Source organism: Hippocampus comes, unplaced genomic scaffold (genome assembly GCF_001891065.2).
Source record: "Hippocampus comes isolate QL1 unplaced genomic scaffold, H_comes_QL1_v1.1 scaffold378, whole genome shotgun sequence".
Lineage (NCBI taxonomy): Eukaryota > Metazoa > Chordata > Actinopteri > Syngnathiformes > Syngnathidae > Hippocampus > Hippocampus comes.
The window spans coordinates 31,827-50,780 of NW_017806061.1; the positions used below are offsets into that span (position 1 = coordinate 31,827).

Below are 18,954 nucleotides of genomic sequence, written 5' to 3' on the forward strand. Positions count from 1 at the left end.
AATTGAGCGCGTGTTTTGGAAATGTTCATTTCAGACCAGCGTGCCATTCCGTGGTTCCCCAAGAAGATTTCCGATCTGGACCTTTGCAAGCAGGTTCTGATGTACGGCTCCGACTTGGACGCCGACCACCCGGTTTGTTTTGGCTCAAAAAAACAAAAGCGACGTGTGGTCTGAACGGCCCCCCCAAAAAAAACTCTAACAAAACGAATGAGGTGTCTTTGTAGGGATTTAAAGACAGCATTTACCGCAAAAGAAGGAGCTACTTTGCCGATTTGGCTCGGAGCTACAAACAGTAAGTTGGAGCCTTTTTGATTCGCCGTTGCCGTCGTTGTCATAGCCGTCGTCACCCGCGTTCCTAATCATTTGGCAGCGGTGAGCAGATCCCCCGCGTGGACTACACCCCGGAGGAGGTGCAGACCTGGTCTCGGGTCTTCCGCGAGCTCCACCAACTCTACCCCGGCCACGCCTGCAAGGAGTTCCTGGACAACCTCCCCCTGCTGGCCCAACACTGCAACTACAAGGAAGACAACATCCCCCAGTTGGAGGACGTCTCGCGCTTCCTCAAAGGCGCCACAAATCGCCTCTTCCTCGACACTCACAAATCCGATAATCAGACCGAGATCGGCAATCATTCCGAGGCTTCGACGCGCCCAACAGACCTGATTTTGGACACATCGTAGATGAGTTTGAGTCTTTAACGATCGTGCCCGACGTTTGGTTTTGGTCGACGTCAAAGCGGAACGAGTCTTCAACGAAAGCCGCGTGCAGCTTTTTTAGGTCTCAAAAAACAAAGCTCACGTTCCGTCAACACCGAGAGCGCTTTGAAGCCGTCAACAAACAATACATCAAGAACAAAGACGTTTTTGTCAAGGTCAAAGTCCATTTTGTCCGACTAGCCCGAGATATGCCACATCAAAGATAAAATTAAAAAAGACAAACCAATGTCGATGTTTTCGTCAACATCGAACACAATGTCGTCTTCCTCGACTAACGTGGGTGGTTTAGAAGCATTCAAATCAGCATGTGGAGTTTTGTTTTTTTTTTTTTTATGTTCACATCAAAGACAAAATTGGGAGTCATAGTCAAACGAGACTTTGTCAATGTCAGAGCCCATTCAGCCCGGAACTTGCGTCGCGTTCATACTCCATTTTGTAAAGATTGAAGACCTTTCTTTCACTTTTTGGAAACGAATCGACGCGTTTGTAAACATCAAACAACGTGGACTCGTCGATAAACGTCCACGTTTTTTGCAAAGCTCAAAGGCAATTGGGTCTATAAAGCGCGTGTGGAATATGGGAAAAACAAGCGCAATTTGGTCTCCCAAAAGTCCACGTCTGACCTGAACTTTTTGGGAAAAGACATTGAAGACTCTGAGACAAAACATATGAACAAATGTCTTCTTAAAAGAACGGAGCTGACGCAAAGTACATGATGGGATTGTGTCAAAACAACGTTGACAGCCTTGGACAAACACACTTGATTTTCTGAACATTCAAGGCAATTTTGTGTCAACGTTCAAAGAAACACGGACTGATTTTGTGTGTGTGTGTGTGTGTGTGTGTGTGTGTTCGCAGGGCGCTCGGGGTTCAGCATTCGTCCAGTGTCTGGCTACTTGACTCCCCGAGATTTCCTGGCAGGTTGTGTCTTTGTCATGACTTTGGATCGCAGCTCTCGGATGCTTTCTGGCCTCACCGATCCCCCCCCCCCTCTGCCCCCCCCCTTTTTTTTTTCTTGGCAGGGTTGGCCTTTCGAGTGTTCCACTGCACCCAGTACATCCGCCACAGCTCCGACCCCTACTACACACCCGAACCGTGAGTCCAAACGCACAAACTCGCTCGACGTGCCTTTCGGCATCCGCTGAAAAGTGGAAAGGGTCTTTGATATCCGGGGGGGGGGGCCGTCGGTGTCAATCGCCGCCGCCGCCGCAGGGACGTGTGCCACGAGCTGCTGGGCCACGTGCCGCTGCTGGCCGAGCCGAGCTTCGCGCAGTTCTCGCAGGAGATGGGTCTGGCGTCGCTGGGCGCCGACGACGACGCCGTTCGCAAACTGGCCACGGTAAGCGCCGAGGCGCCGCCGCGCGGCCGGCGTCTCTCTGAAGCTCTCCGCTGCGTCCGGCCCGGCAGTGTTACTTCTTCACGGTGGAGTTTGGACTCTGCGAGCAGGACGGAAGACTTCGCGCCTACGGGGCCGGCCTGCTCTCGTCCGCCGGCGAGCTCAAGGTAGGGCGAACGCCGCCGGCTCCGACCTCGGCCCGCGCCGACCTTTTCGCCATCACCGTTTGCATTTCATCGCAGACGCCATTCGGATTGAAAATTGTGATTTCCAAGTTGGTTTTGGGGGAGTCGTGAACTCACCCGGAGATGATTTGTCGTTATTTCAATCGTCCTTTTGTCATTGGACGGTTCGCTACGAAGTACCCGAAGATGTTTCGATTCGTGCGTTTGGCACATTTTCACACAAACGTAATCACGTTGCTGGAAATGCACCGGTGAGCAGTCTTTTCATGTTTGCGCCATTTTTTGCTTTTCTTGGCCATTTTTGGGGGTTTTGTGGCGGGCGGGCGGGCGAGCAAGCACGCGCTGTCAGGCGAGGCCCGCGTGCGCCCGTTCGATCCTCGGCTGACGTGCGACGAGGAATGCGTCATCACCGCCTTCCAGAACGTCTACTTTGTCACCCAAACCTTCGACGACGCCAAGAACAAGATGAGGTGGGTGAAAAGAAAACAAGTCAGCCAATTTTCCAATCATGACTTGCTAGCCATGAAAAACGGGAAATTTGAGCTCATAAAAACGCAACTTTGTTCTTGACAAAAAAAAAATGGGGAATTTGAGCTCATAAAAATGCAACTTTGTTCTCGACAAAAAAAAGGTTTCTTCTCCAAATATTGCACCGACAGTTGAGCCAAAATGCGTCTTGAACTAAACAACAGCAAACCAATCGGAACTTTCGCCTTGTAGGATTTGTTGCTCAGAGGCCAGATCCCTCGACATGATGACTTTTTTCTTCCATTCTCAACAAGACTTCATTCTTGTCAAATGATTTTGACCTTTTTCATTTCAGAGTAACCCGAAAGAAGAAGAATGGCAAATAAATAACAGTCGCCACATTATTCAGTTACTTGAACCTTGTACAATGATGACTTTTTCATCAGAGAAATGACATTTTAGTTCCCAAAAACTTTCTTTGTGAAAGCATACAAAATAATGGTTGTGATTTTTGAAGAAGACAAAAAAAAAAAAAAAACCCTCGATTCTGAAATGTTACTTTACCGTCACATAAAGTTCTTGCGCAGAAATCTTTTTGCGCCCTGAAATATATATATTTTTTGTCTGCATGTTTTCAGAGGATGACAAACGTTCCCATCCCAAATGAAACTTTGCTGACTTAACTCTCGCGATGTCCCTTTTGCGATTGTGCGCGCTCGCAGGGAGTTTGCCAAGCGCATCGGCCGGCCGTTCTCGGTGCGCTACGACGCGTCCACGCAGAGCGTGGACGTGCTGCAGGACGGCGGCGGCATCCGAACGCCGGTGCAAGATCCGCGCCGCCAAGTGGACGAGGTGGACGACGCCCTCAACAGACTCGCCAGGCACAGCGCCGCCGTGTGAGCTCACGTGAGGCTGCTCGCCGTTCAAAAGTTTCATTGGAGAAAATTCTCACGATTTTTTTTTTGGGGGGGGGTTGGACAATAAAGTTGTATTCAATTCAATTCAATTCAATCCAAAATCTTGAACTGAGATAGGATGCTTGTTCACTAATGTTTTAGCACAATTCTCCTAACCAAAAAGATGGGGCCGGGGTGGTGCATCCCTGTTCCTGAGAGATTTTTTTTTTCAAATAAGACAACTTTGAGCTCATCATTTTCCATGATTTTCTAAAAAAAAAAAAAATAATAATACTCCACTTGAACAATAATGCAATTTTTTTCTCCAAAATGATGTCTTTTTTAAAATTATTTCACTGAGTTTTTGTTCACTTTTTAGCTGAAAAAAAAGACTTTCTGAAAATGTCAACTTTATTCTCCCACGACTGTGATGATTTTGTGTTTTTAAAAAATGACCCCCCCCCCACACACGCACACACACACACCCAAAATGTGGTTTTGACTGTCAGGTGCATTGTCGCTATGTGATGATACAATTTGTCGGCGGTTGTCCAAGTGTAATTGTTGCCATGCACGAAATATAAAATGAAGCTGAAATCAACGCCCGAACTGCAGAATTGTTATTTTTGTCACTGTGCTAAGAGTGGCTGATGACGTCGAGTGAGTTTGCTGATGCGGACTGCAGAGGCGCTCTAACGTCCCTCACTGAACGCTGCCATTGTGCTTGTCGCTCACGGCAGAAAATGAAAACATCAAATAAGTCTCAGAAGACTGAGCACTTGAATTAAACCGCGTCTCCCCCCAAAATAGGCATTCTTTGAAAAACATCCTAATTGCTGTAAAATCATGAGGCTTTTTTTCCTCAGGGGAAATAATCGGATTTTATTCTCAGGAAATAGCTTGCTACTTTGGTTTCTTTTTCGAAAAAGACACCTTTATTCTCTCAAGTAAAGACATGTCGAGCCCACTTTTAGGGGTGGTGAAGCACCCCTAAAAAAAGAATCCAAGCACCCTCTAAATTATGTTTCTTTCAAAAAAAAAACAAAAAAAAACCCCAAAAAACACACCATACTCAGGTGACATTTGCCATCCATTCTCTCAACTACTTTAGTATCACCAGCGAGCCGGAGCCTATCCCAGCAAGTTCTACGGAAATGCAGGCAGGGTAAACCCTTGAATTGGTTTCCAGCCCATCGCAGGGGCACACCGAGACAGACAACCGATCACACTCACAATCACAGCAGGGGACAATTTACTCAACTCAACTCAACTCAAATGTATTGACAGAGCACTTTCAAACAGCCATCGCTGCACACAAAGTGCTGTACATGGAGCAACTAACATATACAACAGTAAGCAAAACAACAAATCAGGATCAAAGACGGTAGAGGGCGCCAAACAGGATAACTAAGATCATAATTTAGAGGCTTCTGTTAACCTACCATGCATATTTTTGGACTGTGGGGGGGGGGCGGGGGAAATCGGAACACCCCGAGAAAAGCCACGCAGGGCACGGGGGGAACATGCCAGCTCCACATAGGAAGGCCGGAGCCGGACTCGAACCCTGTACCTCTGCGTTGTGCGGCAGACGTGCTGCCCAGTTGACACTTTCCCTGCATTTTGTGTATACTTGTGTTATCTTTGACTGATATTTACATTTGTTTGATGATCTGAAACATTTAAGTGTGACAAACCCCCCCCCCCCCCCCCCCCAAAAAAAAAAAATCAGGAAGTGGACAAACACTTTTTCACACTCCTGTATATAGGGTGGCCTCCTACTCACCTTTGACGTGTGCTGCCAAATCCAGAGGAATTCCTTTCCTAGACCATTTGGCTGGCTGATGAGCGAGGCGCTATCGCGGTGCAATCTGGGAATTGAAGTATAAGAGGGGTGTGCGTCGTTTGGGAAATTTAGGCGCTATATATATATCCATAAACACATAATAAACATATAAACGTGGCCCCAAGTGACGTCAAAAACAGCATATAAAACAACTAAATATCTTGAAATGTGGCAAATCAGTGATATTTCTGGCGCATGAGGGGCGAGGCGCTGTCGCGGTGCAATCTGGGAATTGTAGTCTAACTGTTGCGTGCTCCGTTCGACCAACTTGGGCTCTAAATACATCCAAGAACAGTCGCCGGCATATCTATGTGGCCCAGGTGACGTCACAAATAGCATATAAAACGAATAAATATCTTGAAATGGGGCAAATCGTTGAAATTTTGGCAGCATGAGAGGGGCGAGGCGCTATCGCGGTGCAATCTGGGAATTGTAGTATGACGGTTCTGTGCTCCGTACGGCCAACTTGGGCTCTAAATACATCCATAAACAGTCGTCGGCATATCTACGTGACCCCAGATGACAAGATAAGCGGCATAGAAAACGAATGAATGCATTTAACTTCGGCAAAACAGGGAGAAGCGAAGGTAAAATGGCCGGAAGAGCCATCACCCACGAACGCTTTGAATGGGAGGGGCGTGCCCGGAAAAGGCCCGGCGAGGCGGGCCTTGGATTGGCTGGAGGGTCTCGGGAGAGGGAGGGGGGGGGGCGACGGGGAGAACTGGGGTCTCCAGAGCAGTTGCTCGCTTTGGGTGTTGTCTTCTCCTCCGTCTTCTTGTGTGGAGCCATTTGACTCGCCACCGTCCCGTTAAGTCAAGTCGTCTGCCGAATCCCCATCAGCATGGGCGTCGAGGGCTGCACCAAATGTATCAAGTACCTGCTCTTCTTCTTCAACTTCATCTTTTGGGTGAGCTACCAAACAACCGACCGTGTTGCTCTTGTTGTTTTTCTTGAAGGCCACATTTTGCTTGCGCGCGGTTGGTCCGCCTCCCACCACCCTATTTTCCTCCTTCTTCTTCTTCTTCTATGCGTCGTTCGGTTCGGGGCCGGACAAAGCCTGCGAGGCTCCGGCTAGCGCGTGCAAGTCAAAATCCGAAAGCAGGCGAGCCCCTCAAAAATGAAAGGATGAAACCAAGAAGGCGTTGCGGGCGTGAGGGGGGGGGGCACACTTGGATTTATCGCTGTGCGAATTCACGTGGCGATAAAAATCGGACGTCTTATTCCGCGTGGAGCTTCACGCCGACGCCATTTGGTGGCCTTAGCTCGCGATCTTCAACTGTCGCACTTCAATTATCCGGGCCATCGTTTTTTTTTTTTTTTTTGAATTTAAACGATCTGGGATCACGCGCGCGTTTGTGTGTATGTGTGTGGGGGGGGGGGGGTTGTTTTTTGTTTTTATGTGGCGCAAGCCTTTGACACACTGCCTTTGATTTAAGCACAAAATGCTGTGCGCCTGTGTGTGTACGCGAGTGTTTGTGTGCGTGCGTGCTCGGCGTTCGTATTCTCCAGTTAAAGTGCGGACCAAGCCCTGACACCCCCCTTAATTTAGTGAAATATGCTACACAGTGAGTCTTCGTGACTGTGCGAATGAGTGGACGCATTACTGTATGTGCGCGCGCGTATACGTAATGCATTGGTGTTTCCCATCTCCTTCCCCAATTTCCTTGCGAGGGAGTGAGTTTCAGTGTGTATGAGTGTAAGTATGTTTTAATGTGTGTGTGAATGAAAAAAGGGAGTGTGTTTCAGTGTGCGCGTGTTCCATTGTGAGATTGTTGTGCGTTGTCCTGATAATGTGGCCTCGTGCGCGCGCGCGTGTGTGTTTGTTGTTGTCTTGGCGCAAATCCTGACATTGCAACCTTCATTTTCGCACAAAAATACAACATTGCATGCGTTTCCCATGACGTCAGACGCCTCTGGCCACGCCCACGTCCCCCCACGTCGGATATTGACGTCTTGTTGTTTGCCACTTGTGTGTGAGGAGAGAAATATCATGGAAAGCTGACATAAACAAATTGTGAATTGCTGTGCAACGGGACAAATTGTCATGTTGCTTTTTGCCCCTCCCATTTTGAAGCAGGGACAGTATAATTCTGCTTGTGTGTGTGTGTGTGTGTGTGTGTGTGTGTGTGTGTGTGTGTGTGTGTGTGTGCGCGCGTGTGCGTGTGTGTGTGTGTGTTGTCTTGACCACATGCTGCAGAGGTGTGGGCACGCATGTGCGTCAAGACAACTAAAAGAAGCATTTATGGATGCTGAAGTTGTTCACGCCCCAGTACGAAGTCTGTCCTGTTATTGTTGCCATGCGCACACACAAAGATTGAGCATACGTGCGTGTTGCAAAAAGTCAGGTTTGGTCGTCACTGCCATTTTGTGAGTCTTCCCACTGAGTCATCACTGATTCCTTCTTTCCACAGTTTGTGTTACCTTGTGTGTGTGTGTGTGTGCGTGTGCGTGCGGACGCGCAACCGCTAGTGTATCTCCCCACTGCTGTGAGGTGTCTTCTTCTGAATTGACGAAAATAACAAGGGTAACGTATCGAGGCTGAAGACCGGGTGCCACGTGTGTGATCCGACGGGGTTCGGTCGCCTCGCACTTGCCAGCCAGCAGGGTCAAAAGTGCAAAGTGCCACCTTTCACGTGAGACATAAAAGAGCAACAAGATCTCCCGACCACAAATGGCTGTCGGAGTCGATCAAACACAGCAATCAGGTCCAACTAAGAACGGAACAAGTCCTGATTGCACTTGATCAAAGCTTTCCAATCCACACATGACTTTTTTTTTTTTTGGGGGGGGCTATTATATGCTGTTATTATACTCGGAGGCTAACAATGCCAAAGTTGAAATCAGAACTCGTGAGAACCACGTTGCAGCCAGCAGCGGAAAGAGAGTTGACCATATTTTCAGTTTAATTGTCAGCTTAATTTAATTGTCGTATTATTTGTGTCTTTGTCGACGTGCCACCTGAAAAAGACGTCTTTGAGGAGCCGACAGTACTTGGTCAAACATCGATTGCATTCATCACTCGCAAATAAAATGCACGCATCTTCTGTTTTTGATCCAGTCCCCTGCTTCGTCGCTTTTTTGAGTGTCACGCCCCCTTTTTTTTTTTAAATGCACTCGCCCATTTACTCAGTCTTATTTCTGATTCAAAACACACGCACACATGTATGGCGGTTCGAGGGAGAGTCCATTATTGGCTGATTTTCGGTCTTGACGGGCTTGGTTGCCGCGCCCTTGAATCACGAGGGTCCAACGGGTGCGAATTCACATGGCCAGCGCGTCTTTCCATATGCGGCGGTGTGGCAAATAGAAATGGCGTTTGTTGCGCTCAGGCGAGCAATTAAAGCGACAGACGGCACGGCGGCGCTTCCCGCCATCGCTCCCTGTCCCGTCGCAGCTTAAATGACTTCAGAACGAGCAAGCGAGCGAGAGAAAAGATGCACGTGTCTCCTCTATGCTGAACATCCGGACTTCCTCGCACATTTTGCTCGTCAATGATGGATGTGTAAATCCTTATTTGAGACGGCAGCACTTTTGAATTTGGATGACGGAAGCATGTTTTTGTTGCTAATGTTCCGTTTTACGTTCCCCCGCCATAGGGACGAGGAAGGGGAACGAGCTCGACGCTCGCAGTTGCGCAGGTGTGCGACCGCTGCTCGGTCACGTGCCTTGTCCCTTCCAAATCAACCCGAAACGCGAACTGCCGTGCTCATATTTCATTGAATGGAGTTATTTGGGGATTTTGCCAGACTCCTTTTGGGCTCTCGGATTGTTCAAATGTGCCCGCGTCCTCCATGTTGACTTTGGGAAGCATTTTGAGGGATTTGGGCCAATACTTTTGCGTCATGCCAAAAGCTCGGGAGCGCCCCCTGGCGGCGGCGGCACAATCGTGACGATAAAACAAACCAACAACAACAACAAAAAGTGGGCGAAAAAACGGCTTTCCACGCCTCGGGAGCAAAATGCTCTTCGATGAGGCCAAAGCCGTCATCGCTTGATGGGACTCCGCCGCCGCGCTGGCCCGATCCCGTCTGGCTTCTTCGCGGGCTGGCCCACCCGAGAGCTTTTAGCATTATTAGCCACCGCCGAACCGTCCATAAATCAACGCCTGGCGGACACTGAGAGGGTTAAGAGGTGGCGCCGGCAGGAGGGAACCCTCTACGGAGCGGAGGGGGGGGGGGGTCTAATGGTAAGGGGGAGGCCGCGCCCCATCCCCCACTCCTCCGCCGACATGCCCCGCATTCTGTTACCCGCCCCGCCCCTCCGCCCCTCCTCCTGAAATAGATCCCAGCTTGGTCATGTTTGAAGCAGCCGCGCTGCTATTGGGCCATTTGACGTCTTGGTCGCCACCGGTGGCGCTCACGTCTTGCTCGAGGGGTCTTTTCCCCTCGAAGAGCGCACGTTCGCTCCGATGTGAGGAACCCCCCCCCCCCCCTTTCAACACGCTGTGGAATGCGCGAGCAACAGATGGTGGACCAATCAGCTTGTGTTCGTCTTTGCGCCGCTTGGTGTACAAATGAGCCGCATGGGTGTTTTTCAAAAAAATGGGGTGGGGGGGGTGAGAGAGAATAAAGAAAGTAGACTAGAAGAGGTCTTTGTTCGTGGAGAAATCGCACATTGACAGCACACCTAAAAGAAGACAAATTCCAGAAATAGCGCCATCCATCCAAACACGCATGTGTGGCAACTACATGCTCGCTGCGTACTGTTCAGTATGTGCAGGCGAGCAAAGCGCCTCCCAGTAATCCAGCCGAGACGACGTCATGAACGACTCTTTCAACGCGCTCTTGAGAAACGCTGACAAACATTCACTTCACGGAAAATGGGGGGGGGCTGACACCGCAGCAAAATAAAGATCAATCAATACAAATATTGGGGGGGGGGGGCAGAGACTTTGGATCATGAACGAAGGCGGCACGGAAGGTCGCCGGAGTGAAGGAGATTGTTTGCTGTCGTGTCTTATGTTATCAGTCCGCGAACGACGACGTTCCAACCGGGGGTGTGAAAATGATTCCGCGATCAATTGACAACTCTTGACAAACGAGTCACGGTTGAGAGCCATTGTCCGAATCCTCGGATTTCAGCCTCCCGACGGTAAATCTTCTGCTTTAATCAACAGAGATGAAGGCAATGAATCCAACGACAAGCGGCCCAGTGGGCACAAATGAATCGGCGCTCCAACTGACCTTGACCAAAACAAAAAAAAAATTGAGGCATATTCAATAGCAATCACACATTTGAGGGGGAAAATCGCACAGTGGTAAAATTGTCCTCATACGTGCTGCTCCTCGAGTTTGGGTGTTACTCCCACCAAATGGGAGGGGTGGCGGGGGGGGGGATACATTGTGACATCCACGATGTCACCTTCTTTTTGTGTCTCGCCGACAAATGAGCTGGCCCTTGAAGAAAAAAAGAAACGCCCCAAAATGGGGCCCTTGCGACAAAAGCTCGAGCGGCAGAGCTTTCCAGAAAATGATGTTGGGCCCCCAAATTGGAGCGCTTGAGTGGCTTTCTCCGCTATAAATAAATGGCGCAAGTTTACAAGGCGGCGTGTTTACATGCCGAGCTTCTTGTGGACCTCCGAGGCGTCTCGCCGGAAACTCCCACGTGGGAGTTTCCGGGCAACGGTGGCCCTTCGCTCTGGAATGGCGCCCGCGCCGCAAAACGGCGAGGGAGTCGGGCCGAGGGCGGAGCAGACGCTGCGTCGTCACGGCGTCGACGCCCTCTTGGTGCGGATGAGAAACGGGTGGGGTGGACACAAAGAGTCTGCCTTGTGCCAGTAATATGCTCTCTCGCTGTTTTGCGCCACCATTTGTGTTCAAATATGTCTTTTGTTGTGTGTGTGTGCGCGTTGGTCAAATACTTAACAGGTGGCTTAATTTTACAATAAACTTCAGCGGGTTATGACAATCAAGCCGATTTATGTGTGACTTTTACACTTGCCATGTTGTAACTTGAAAAAGTTGGCCATGCGTGTGTCAAGGTACCACTGCCGAAGAAATGGTTTCCAAAATATCCTTCCACCCTTGCCACACATTTAAGGCTGGCGGGTGGGGGAGAAACCCACACTTTGAAGGTGTTGTTTAGCGCCTGTTCTCATTCTCTTGGCCACACCCCCTTTCAAAAAAAAAAAAAAAAAGCAGGAGATTGGCATCTGCCATCATTTTGCGGAAGTCAAAAGGAGACGCTCGCTCTCACGGTTCTCCAAATAAGAGCAAGGCCGCACGCTCGCTTCAAGATGTCGATCTGTCACGCTCACGTGAGGTTTCCCGTACGACGCAAAAGACAAAACGGTGGACATTTCGACATCAAGCGGTGTCGCTCGGGTCGCTCGGGGGCTCACTCGCAACGGTGCAATGCCACCGAGGAGGAAGGCCATCTAACCCGTTCTCCTCGCTGTGTTTCAGCTGGCGGGCTGCGTCATCCTGGGCGTGGCCTTGTGGCTGCGTCACGACCCGCAGACCAGCAGCCTGCTGGAGATCAACTATGATGGACAGCAGGCGCCCAGCACCTTCTACATCAGTACGTGCCTCCTCTCTCGCACCCTTTCCGCCGCTCGCCGGCATCCTTCGGACTCACGCCGGCGAAGCGAGGCCGTGGGTCCGGCGGACGTCTTTCAAGCACCCTCGGGGGCCGCGTTTGAGTGCGGGCCGAAGCCGCATCAATCATTCATGGGCCTGATAAGTGGACGGCATCGCCTGCGGCGGCGCTCTCGTCGAGGAAGACAAACGTGACGTCCGTTATGGACGAGCTCGGCCCGAGGCCGGTGGTCATCAGTTCCGCGCCGAACGTCCGCGCGGGAAGTCGCGATGGCGCGTTTTGACGGCCGCTTGAAGCGCCGCCGTCCGTATGCAAAGCCGCTTGGGCTTTTGCGGGAAAATTGTTCCGCCGCGGCGCGGGCAAAAACTTGAATTTGTGACGTCGTCTTGCATCGGCCCCCCCGCCCCCCTTTCAAATGAACGCCATCCGGCTTCTGCCCTCGGTCCGGTTCCTTCAAAGGCGTCGCTCGCCGCCATCGTCTGCGTGTGCCGTCCGGGCCTCTCGGAAGATGGAGGAGCGCCGCCAAATGTTTGCACCCTGCTTTGTCACTGCCTCGTGAGCGTTGTTGTCATATGACCGGCTCGATGCGTGTCGCGTTAACGAGGGGCGGGGGGGGGTGGGGGGGGGGGGCGCCGCCCCGAGGTCAATGCCTTGGAAACCACTTTTGTTTTGGTGTCTTGTGATGGAGGAATGATGGCGTGGCCCCGTTAGGGACAGCCGAGGAGAAGAGAGAAGGCCTCGTTGGTGTCGGAAAAAATTCCTCACGGGCCCCGCCCCCCCCCCCTACGTGAAAGTTTTCCCTCCTTCTTTCCACTGTGGCCCCCTCTCTCTCTCTCTCTCTCTTTCCAGCGTCTCTTTCTCTCTCTCTCTCTTCCCCATCTGCTGGCGGTTAGCATGCGAGTCACGCCGTCCGTTTCTTCCATTTTTTTTTTCCTCCTCCCACTTCCTTCCCTCCCCCACACCTTCACCCAAACAGGCCGTCCTCCTCATCCCTCGGCGACGCCGTCGCACCGCTGCCCGGAAATGATCACGGTGGCGCGAGCGGGTCTCCGGCTTGGGCGACGGACGGCTCCCTTTTTGCCCGCGTCACTTGGCGGGCGACGTCGGATGAGTCACAAGTTCCTCTTAAGTGGATGTGTCATTTCCTGTGCCCAACCGGCACTTTGCGGGTTCCCGCCAGCCACGCGGTCGAGAGCACTTGGGCCGCCTCGTTAGCGGGGATGCGAAAAGCGCTTGACGTGCTTTGAAATCGGTGAGGAATGCAAGGCGCGGATTTGGAAAAACGCTCCCGTCGATCATTGGACAGTGGCCGCGAGTGTTCAGAGTGCTGCTCCGACGGCGATGACGTCATCCCAATCCGCTTCTTTTTCCCACCTTGAAACGTCGTGCGATGGCAAACGGGGAGTAGACGGGGGGGCGCCCGTAGGCGTGAGGCTGAGGCCGGTGAAAGAAAGAACAAAATGAAGTCCAAGTGTCGTTGGATTTTCAGGTTAGCCAACCGTAAATGACGCCGAGCCTCTTTGGTGACTTGGTCAGTCGAATTGCCAACGAACGGAGATCTCTGCTCACCCGATGACACGTGACGTCATCTGATCTCATCTGCCGTTGGCGTGCTCCGCTGCGGTCGCGAGATCGGCCTCATGACGGGTCAGGGCGGTGTCGTTATGTCCGCTTAGCGCAGTACTTGAACATTTTGAACATTTTCACGTTCCTCGCTTTTGCTTCCAAGTCCCCGCCTATTTACACGGCGGGTGTCTGGCACAAGTCGAACCTTCCGCATCATGACAAGAACACGCCAACGCGGTGAGAAGGTTGACTTCAAAATAAACCGCCCCTGACCAATTCATCTGTGGACCTCAACGCGTTTGCCGGCAGCGCGTCGCGGCCGAACGGCTGAGTTCTTACCGGACCGTGTTTGGGGCGTTGATATTGTCGTTGCAAGCCGTTGTCACGATGCCAGTGACACCCCGGGACCCAAAATCCATCATCCAAAGGAGCCGCTCCATGCGCCGCTCGCATGAGGAGGCGGGAGCTGAAATGTCGAAAAGACCCCGCCCCCTCCCGTCTTTCGAGCGGACTTCATTTGCATTGCGGCTTCCCCGTTGGGCGCTTCAGTAGTAGGAATGGAAGTATGAGCGTGAAAATGTTGTGTCAAGTCCAAACGCCAAACATTCCCTCGCAGACGGCGATCAATTCTGTCAGCCCAGCTGCCCTTGCAAGATTGTCAGGAATTCTCCGTATATCCGGCCAAAATATTGCGGTTTGTTTTGTTTGTTTTTCTTGACTGTCGAGGCTTTTAGTGTTTGGGACAAACGGCGAGCGGCTTCCGAGCGGGCCACGCCCCGAAAATCTCCGCTTCCAGGATGGCGGCCGAGCGTCGAGACGCGTCTCCATGGGGGGGGACGCGGTCGGAGGTTGTTAGCCTGCCATTTGGATGCGCCGCGGTGAGCCCCCGCCCCCCCTCCCCGCCGCTCTGGCGCGCGGCGTGCTGCCAATTAGCATCACTGAAACAAACTCGCGCCGCCGTTGGGCTCCACCGCCAAAGTGGAGACGGAGGAGAGTGGCAAAAGTACTCGCGCTCTGCGGCCTACCTCATAGCATGGTGGGCATTGCCATGGACGTAAGAGTCCACCCTGCATGTTTTTGCAAATATTGTATGATAGCCAGACATTGGACTTTGTACTCCACTGAAGAAATGTCATTTCATGTAAAATGAAGTCATCTGTGTCCATCTGGTACAAGAGTCCAAATGTAGTGCCCCCCCCCCCCTTCCAAATAGCTCCACACGCAGCCAATGTGGAAAACCGCTGGCAACAAAAGTGAGGAAACCACCAAGGGAAAATGGACCAATTCGCTCTCTTCCCTCCCTCGTGTCGTGTGACGGCACCGTCTTGAAAGAAAACGCTGAATTCCAGATGCTTGTTTTTCAACGGAGAGAGTAAAAGTCAACGCTTGCTCGAAAATACTCCGCGACAGATCGACCGAAGCACAATAACGCGGGATCTTCCGCCTTCGTCCGCACGCTTGCCAACTTTCTGTCGAGTATTTCTTCAAAACGTGGCCAAAAAACACAGAGCGAAGCTAAAATGGGAACTTTGAACATCTGTTTTCCAAATCGCGCCTGCGACGTCACAGGAAACGGGAAGCGGCAGAAGCGAAGAGGTCTTGCGGCTCTTGCATTGTGTCTTGTAACAATAGCGGGCTAATTGTGGCTAGCTCAACACATCTGGAGAAAGGATTTCGTGTCGGTTCAGCCACCTGTGGGCTAGATCGCGGACTCGCGTTAGGCCCCCCCGACAAAACTTTTTCCTGCGTGCAGCAACTGCAATATTTTTGTCAACAACATGGTTCATACCGCCGCCATTTTTTTTTTTTTGCGAACTTAGCTCTAAGCTGTTTGCTTAGCGCGAGTTTCGGTCGAAGCTACGCTGCACTCAAGACTGCTTGGACGTTAAATATTTCACCGGGTTGAGTTTAAATCGTCATGAAATGTTTTTTTGTGAGCACTAAGGCCGGCGGCACATTCCACGGCGCCTTTGGCGTTCGCTCTTAGGCTGGCAAGACTTAGCGGGATTAGCCAAATACGATTCCATCCGCCACCGGGCGCGGTTTGACTTTCTGTGCCGCGTTGAGTCTCGCCTCGGGGTCATCGGCGATGGCCGAGCCGAGCCGCGCGTGCCGCAGCCTCTTTCGCTCGTCCGTTTGCATATGAACAGCCTCCTTCGCTCCACGCTCTCTCAGGAGTCGGTGAGCAGATGCTGCGGGACGACCGGAAGCGGGCAACGGCGCGGCGGGGCACCGGGAGGCAGATTCAATCACGACGGACAGGAAAGGACGCTTAAGGAAAATGGAATTATGGCAGCAGGGGGAGGGGCGGTGGGTCGTGAAAGACGGCAGCGGGGCTTTTGGCCAAGGTATCGATTTAGAAAATGAGCATTAGTGTGAGTGGCTCTGCAGACAGAGCGGGGATGCCGAGCCGCAATCGAATTACGCCTGACAAGCGCGGCTAATGATGACGAAGGGGAGGATGAGGATGGCCCGCCCCCCCGCTTGCGACCACAGCGACGTCATCGTTGCTCTTCTTTCACCCATACGAGAAAATGGGGTCCGCCGCCCCCTTTTTTGGAGGCGCATCCTCCAAATGATCATCGCGCGTCGATGCCGCGCTTCCCAGTCGCAGTTTGTCAAAACGCCAGCCCCGGAATTGGCTCAAGATGGCCGACTCCCTGTTCAATTTCCTTCATGGGCCCTTGAGACACTGCGAGGCATCTCGCTGTGATGGTCAAATGATTATTTTTCTGTCTTTCCAATTAGAATTTGCGTTTCTGCTTTCGATCAAAATGGCTGACTTCCTGTTCAAGTTTGCCCATGGGGCCTTGGGCAATTTTTTTTCCCCGTGCGTCTCGTTACGATGGTCATGTTGGACACGACGTCGAAAAACGAGCACTGACGTGTAAAAGCCGTTGACCGCGGTCCGGTCGAATGAATGACGGAACATCTCTTGTTTCGCCGGTCAGGTCTCGTCTGCTGAGATCGCATGCTAACAGTTGACGTATTCGGTAGAGCAAGCTGGCCACCCGAGGAAAGAAAGCGCAACGGAAGATTGTTATGGACGCAACAATGTCGCCGTTGTCAGGTACTCCTGTCAAAGTGTCCTTGAGCAAGGTACGGGGGTGGTCACGGTGTCAACAGCTTGCGGTACCCGAGGTAGAAAAGCGCTCGCTCGACACTCGCCGTCTCCGATGAGAATTGCTCAAATGCTAACCGTCGCGACGCTAACCTGCCAAGCAAGACGGCGTTGGCTCATTTTTGGAACATGAATTTGCTCATGATGAGCCCTCTTTTCGATTTTCCTTGTTGGCTCTACTACTTGTGGAACTTTTGGGAGGCAAAGAAAGAAAGAGAAGGAAGGAAAGTGAGAAAGGGGAAGGGGGGAGGAGAAAGAAAACGACTTCCTGTGAGCATAACTGAGATATGACTCACCCTCGCAAACTAAACTGCACTGCACCCCCTGTTGACCGTTAGAGAGCATGACACGCATCGCTCGGAATCCCTCTCATCCAACGTTTCTCGGTTCTGCGCTCCTGCAAAGCGTCTGTTTTGGGGTTGTTGTGTTTTTTTTTTTTGCACATTTATACTCACATTAAATGGACGCGGGTTTCGTTTCAAAACTCCAAACGTCCGGCGGTAGGTTAACATGTGCGTTTTTGTGTTGCGGGCGTGTTTTCCAGGCGTGCACATCCTGATTGCGGTGGGCGCAGTGATGATGGTGGTGGGTTTCCTGGGATGCTACGGCGCCATCCAGGAGTCGCAATGTCTGCTGGGAACGGTCAGTCGGAACGCCACCGCCGCCGCATACGTCTCCCAAGAAGCCCCGCGTTGCCGTCCGTGTTGACGGTCTCGTCTTGTTTGTGCTCTCCTTCAGTTCTTTGCCTGCCTCGTCATCCTGTTTGCCTGCGAGGTGGCGGCTGGGATCTGGGGCTTCATGCACAAGGACACCGTAAGACCACATCGACGCTTTTTCCATGAGGCATGCGGATGTTGAGCGAGTCGGCTTTGGAATCCATGTTCTTGCGGCGGCGGGCAAAGTCGAATGACATCGACATGTAAAAGCCTCCCTAATTTTGGCATTCCACCGTGTCCAAATCGTTCAGTCACAGAATGAGACCAGATTCCTTTTTTTTTTCTCTCTCTCTCTCTCTCTCTCTCTCTCTCTTCGGGGTTTGGTTTTCTTGTTGAGCGTCTGTTTGCTTTTGTGCGCCCATGTGTCTACTTTGTGACGCGAGCAACTTTGTGTTGTCGCGCACGTCAGGTTTCCAAGGAGATGATCAACTACTACGACTCCATCTACGACAAGGCCATGACGCAGAGCGTCACCGCCGACACGGAGAAGAAGAGGGCGGTCGCCTCCGTGCTCAAAGTCTTCCACGAGACGGTACGGACGGCCGCGCCGCCGACGCGCGTCTGGCAGATCCTCGTGGAAATGGACGCAGGCCTATTGCTGCCGCGCCACAAAAAACAAACAAACAAACTAAAAGATCGCTATATTGAGGACACGTTTGGTAGCCTGCCTATAAGGCTTTTCCCATGATGTGTCGCGTTAAGCTAACCAACAGACTTTGACACAATACGCGCCGCGGTGGCATTTGTTTTCGTTTTGCGTTTTAGTTTGGCGGTATACGAATCGTACCTGGCAAACTGTTGCTCGGTCGCTGCCACCATAGCTAGCGAGCTAACTTTACATTTTCACTGTCAGCTCACGATAAAATTCGACGGCTTGTATGTGGAAAAGCTCGCAAGTCGATGACGATGATGATGAAAGTGTTTTTGGAGTTGCTGCGTTATTTTGTTGTTGTTGTTTTGGTTTGGTTCTTTTTTTTTTAGCTGAGCTGCTGCGGCAAGGGTGAAGGCACGTCCATTCTGACCCAATTTACCGACATGCTCGGCGTCACCGACCTCTGTCCCAGCTCTGGAACTTCTGTCGTAAGTTCACAACACACCGCAAACAAAAGTCGTCATCACGCTCCTCGGGAAGTTCCGATCGCACTTTTTGGCACCCGAATCGGAGTCTTTGGTTTTAGGAATCTGCCAGTACCGAATCCCAAACCGGATACCTCCAAAAAAAACAAAAAAAAAAACAACAGCAGCAGCAAAAGGGGGCGGGTGCATGTCTGTACAGTACATCCATGTCTGTTTCTGGGTGAAGCGTTAGTCGACATATTTCCATTGTTAGTAAAGCAGTGAACGCTCATCCTGATAATTGGGGCTATTTTCCATCATGGAGGTTCGCCGACTTTCGCCGACGGCTTGAAAAGCAGCAAAAAGAGTTCAGAGAGAGTCGCCGCGGATGTTTGATGATACGATACATGGCGCGCGTGCCGCGGAAGCCGCAAGGCGAGTCCGACGTGAGCCAAACGCCGAGCGTTTGATGCGTCCCCCGATGGCCCCTGGCGCGCCTCCAAAGATTCTGGGC

The 18,954-nt window shown here is 51.6% G+C and overlaps 2 protein-coding genes across 2 annotated transcripts in view; both read left to right on the forward strand.

Annotated features, from left to right (window-relative positions):
- The window catches only part of LOC109529786 (tryptophan 5-hydroxylase 1-like), a 9,493-nt gene extending 5,590 nt beyond the window's left edge, over window positions 1–3,903 (forward strand). The window contains exons 6-11 of the mRNA XM_019893226.1: window positions 1,575–1,637; window positions 1,739–1,811; window positions 1,929–2,055; window positions 2,124–2,219; window positions 2,574–2,707; window positions 3,428–3,903. Of these exons, the coding sequence (XP_019748785.1) occupies window positions 1,575–1,637; window positions 1,739–1,811; window positions 1,929–2,055; window positions 2,124–2,219; window positions 2,574–2,707; window positions 3,428–3,605 (671 nt within the window). The 3' untranslated portion in view covers window positions 3,606–3,903. The remainder of the gene's footprint in view (window positions 1–1,574; window positions 1,638–1,738; window positions 1,812–1,928; window positions 2,056–2,123; window positions 2,220–2,573; window positions 2,708–3,427) is intronic.
- A 2,244-nt stretch (window positions 3,904–6,147) lies between these two features.
- Window positions 6,148–18,954, forward strand: part of LOC109529782 (CD81 antigen) — a 14,367-nt gene continuing 1,560 nt past the window's right edge. Inside the window, exons 1-6 of the mRNA XM_019893223.1 lie at window positions 6,148–6,351; window positions 11,849–11,963; window positions 17,213–17,310; window positions 17,407–17,481; window positions 17,794–17,916; window positions 18,366–18,464. Coding sequence (XP_019748782.1) covers window positions 6,286–6,351; window positions 11,849–11,963; window positions 17,213–17,310; window positions 17,407–17,481; window positions 17,794–17,916; window positions 18,366–18,464 — 576 coding nt within the window. The 5' untranslated portion in view covers window positions 6,148–6,285. The remainder of the gene's footprint in view (window positions 6,352–11,848; window positions 11,964–17,212; window positions 17,311–17,406; window positions 17,482–17,793; window positions 17,917–18,365; window positions 18,465–18,954) is intronic.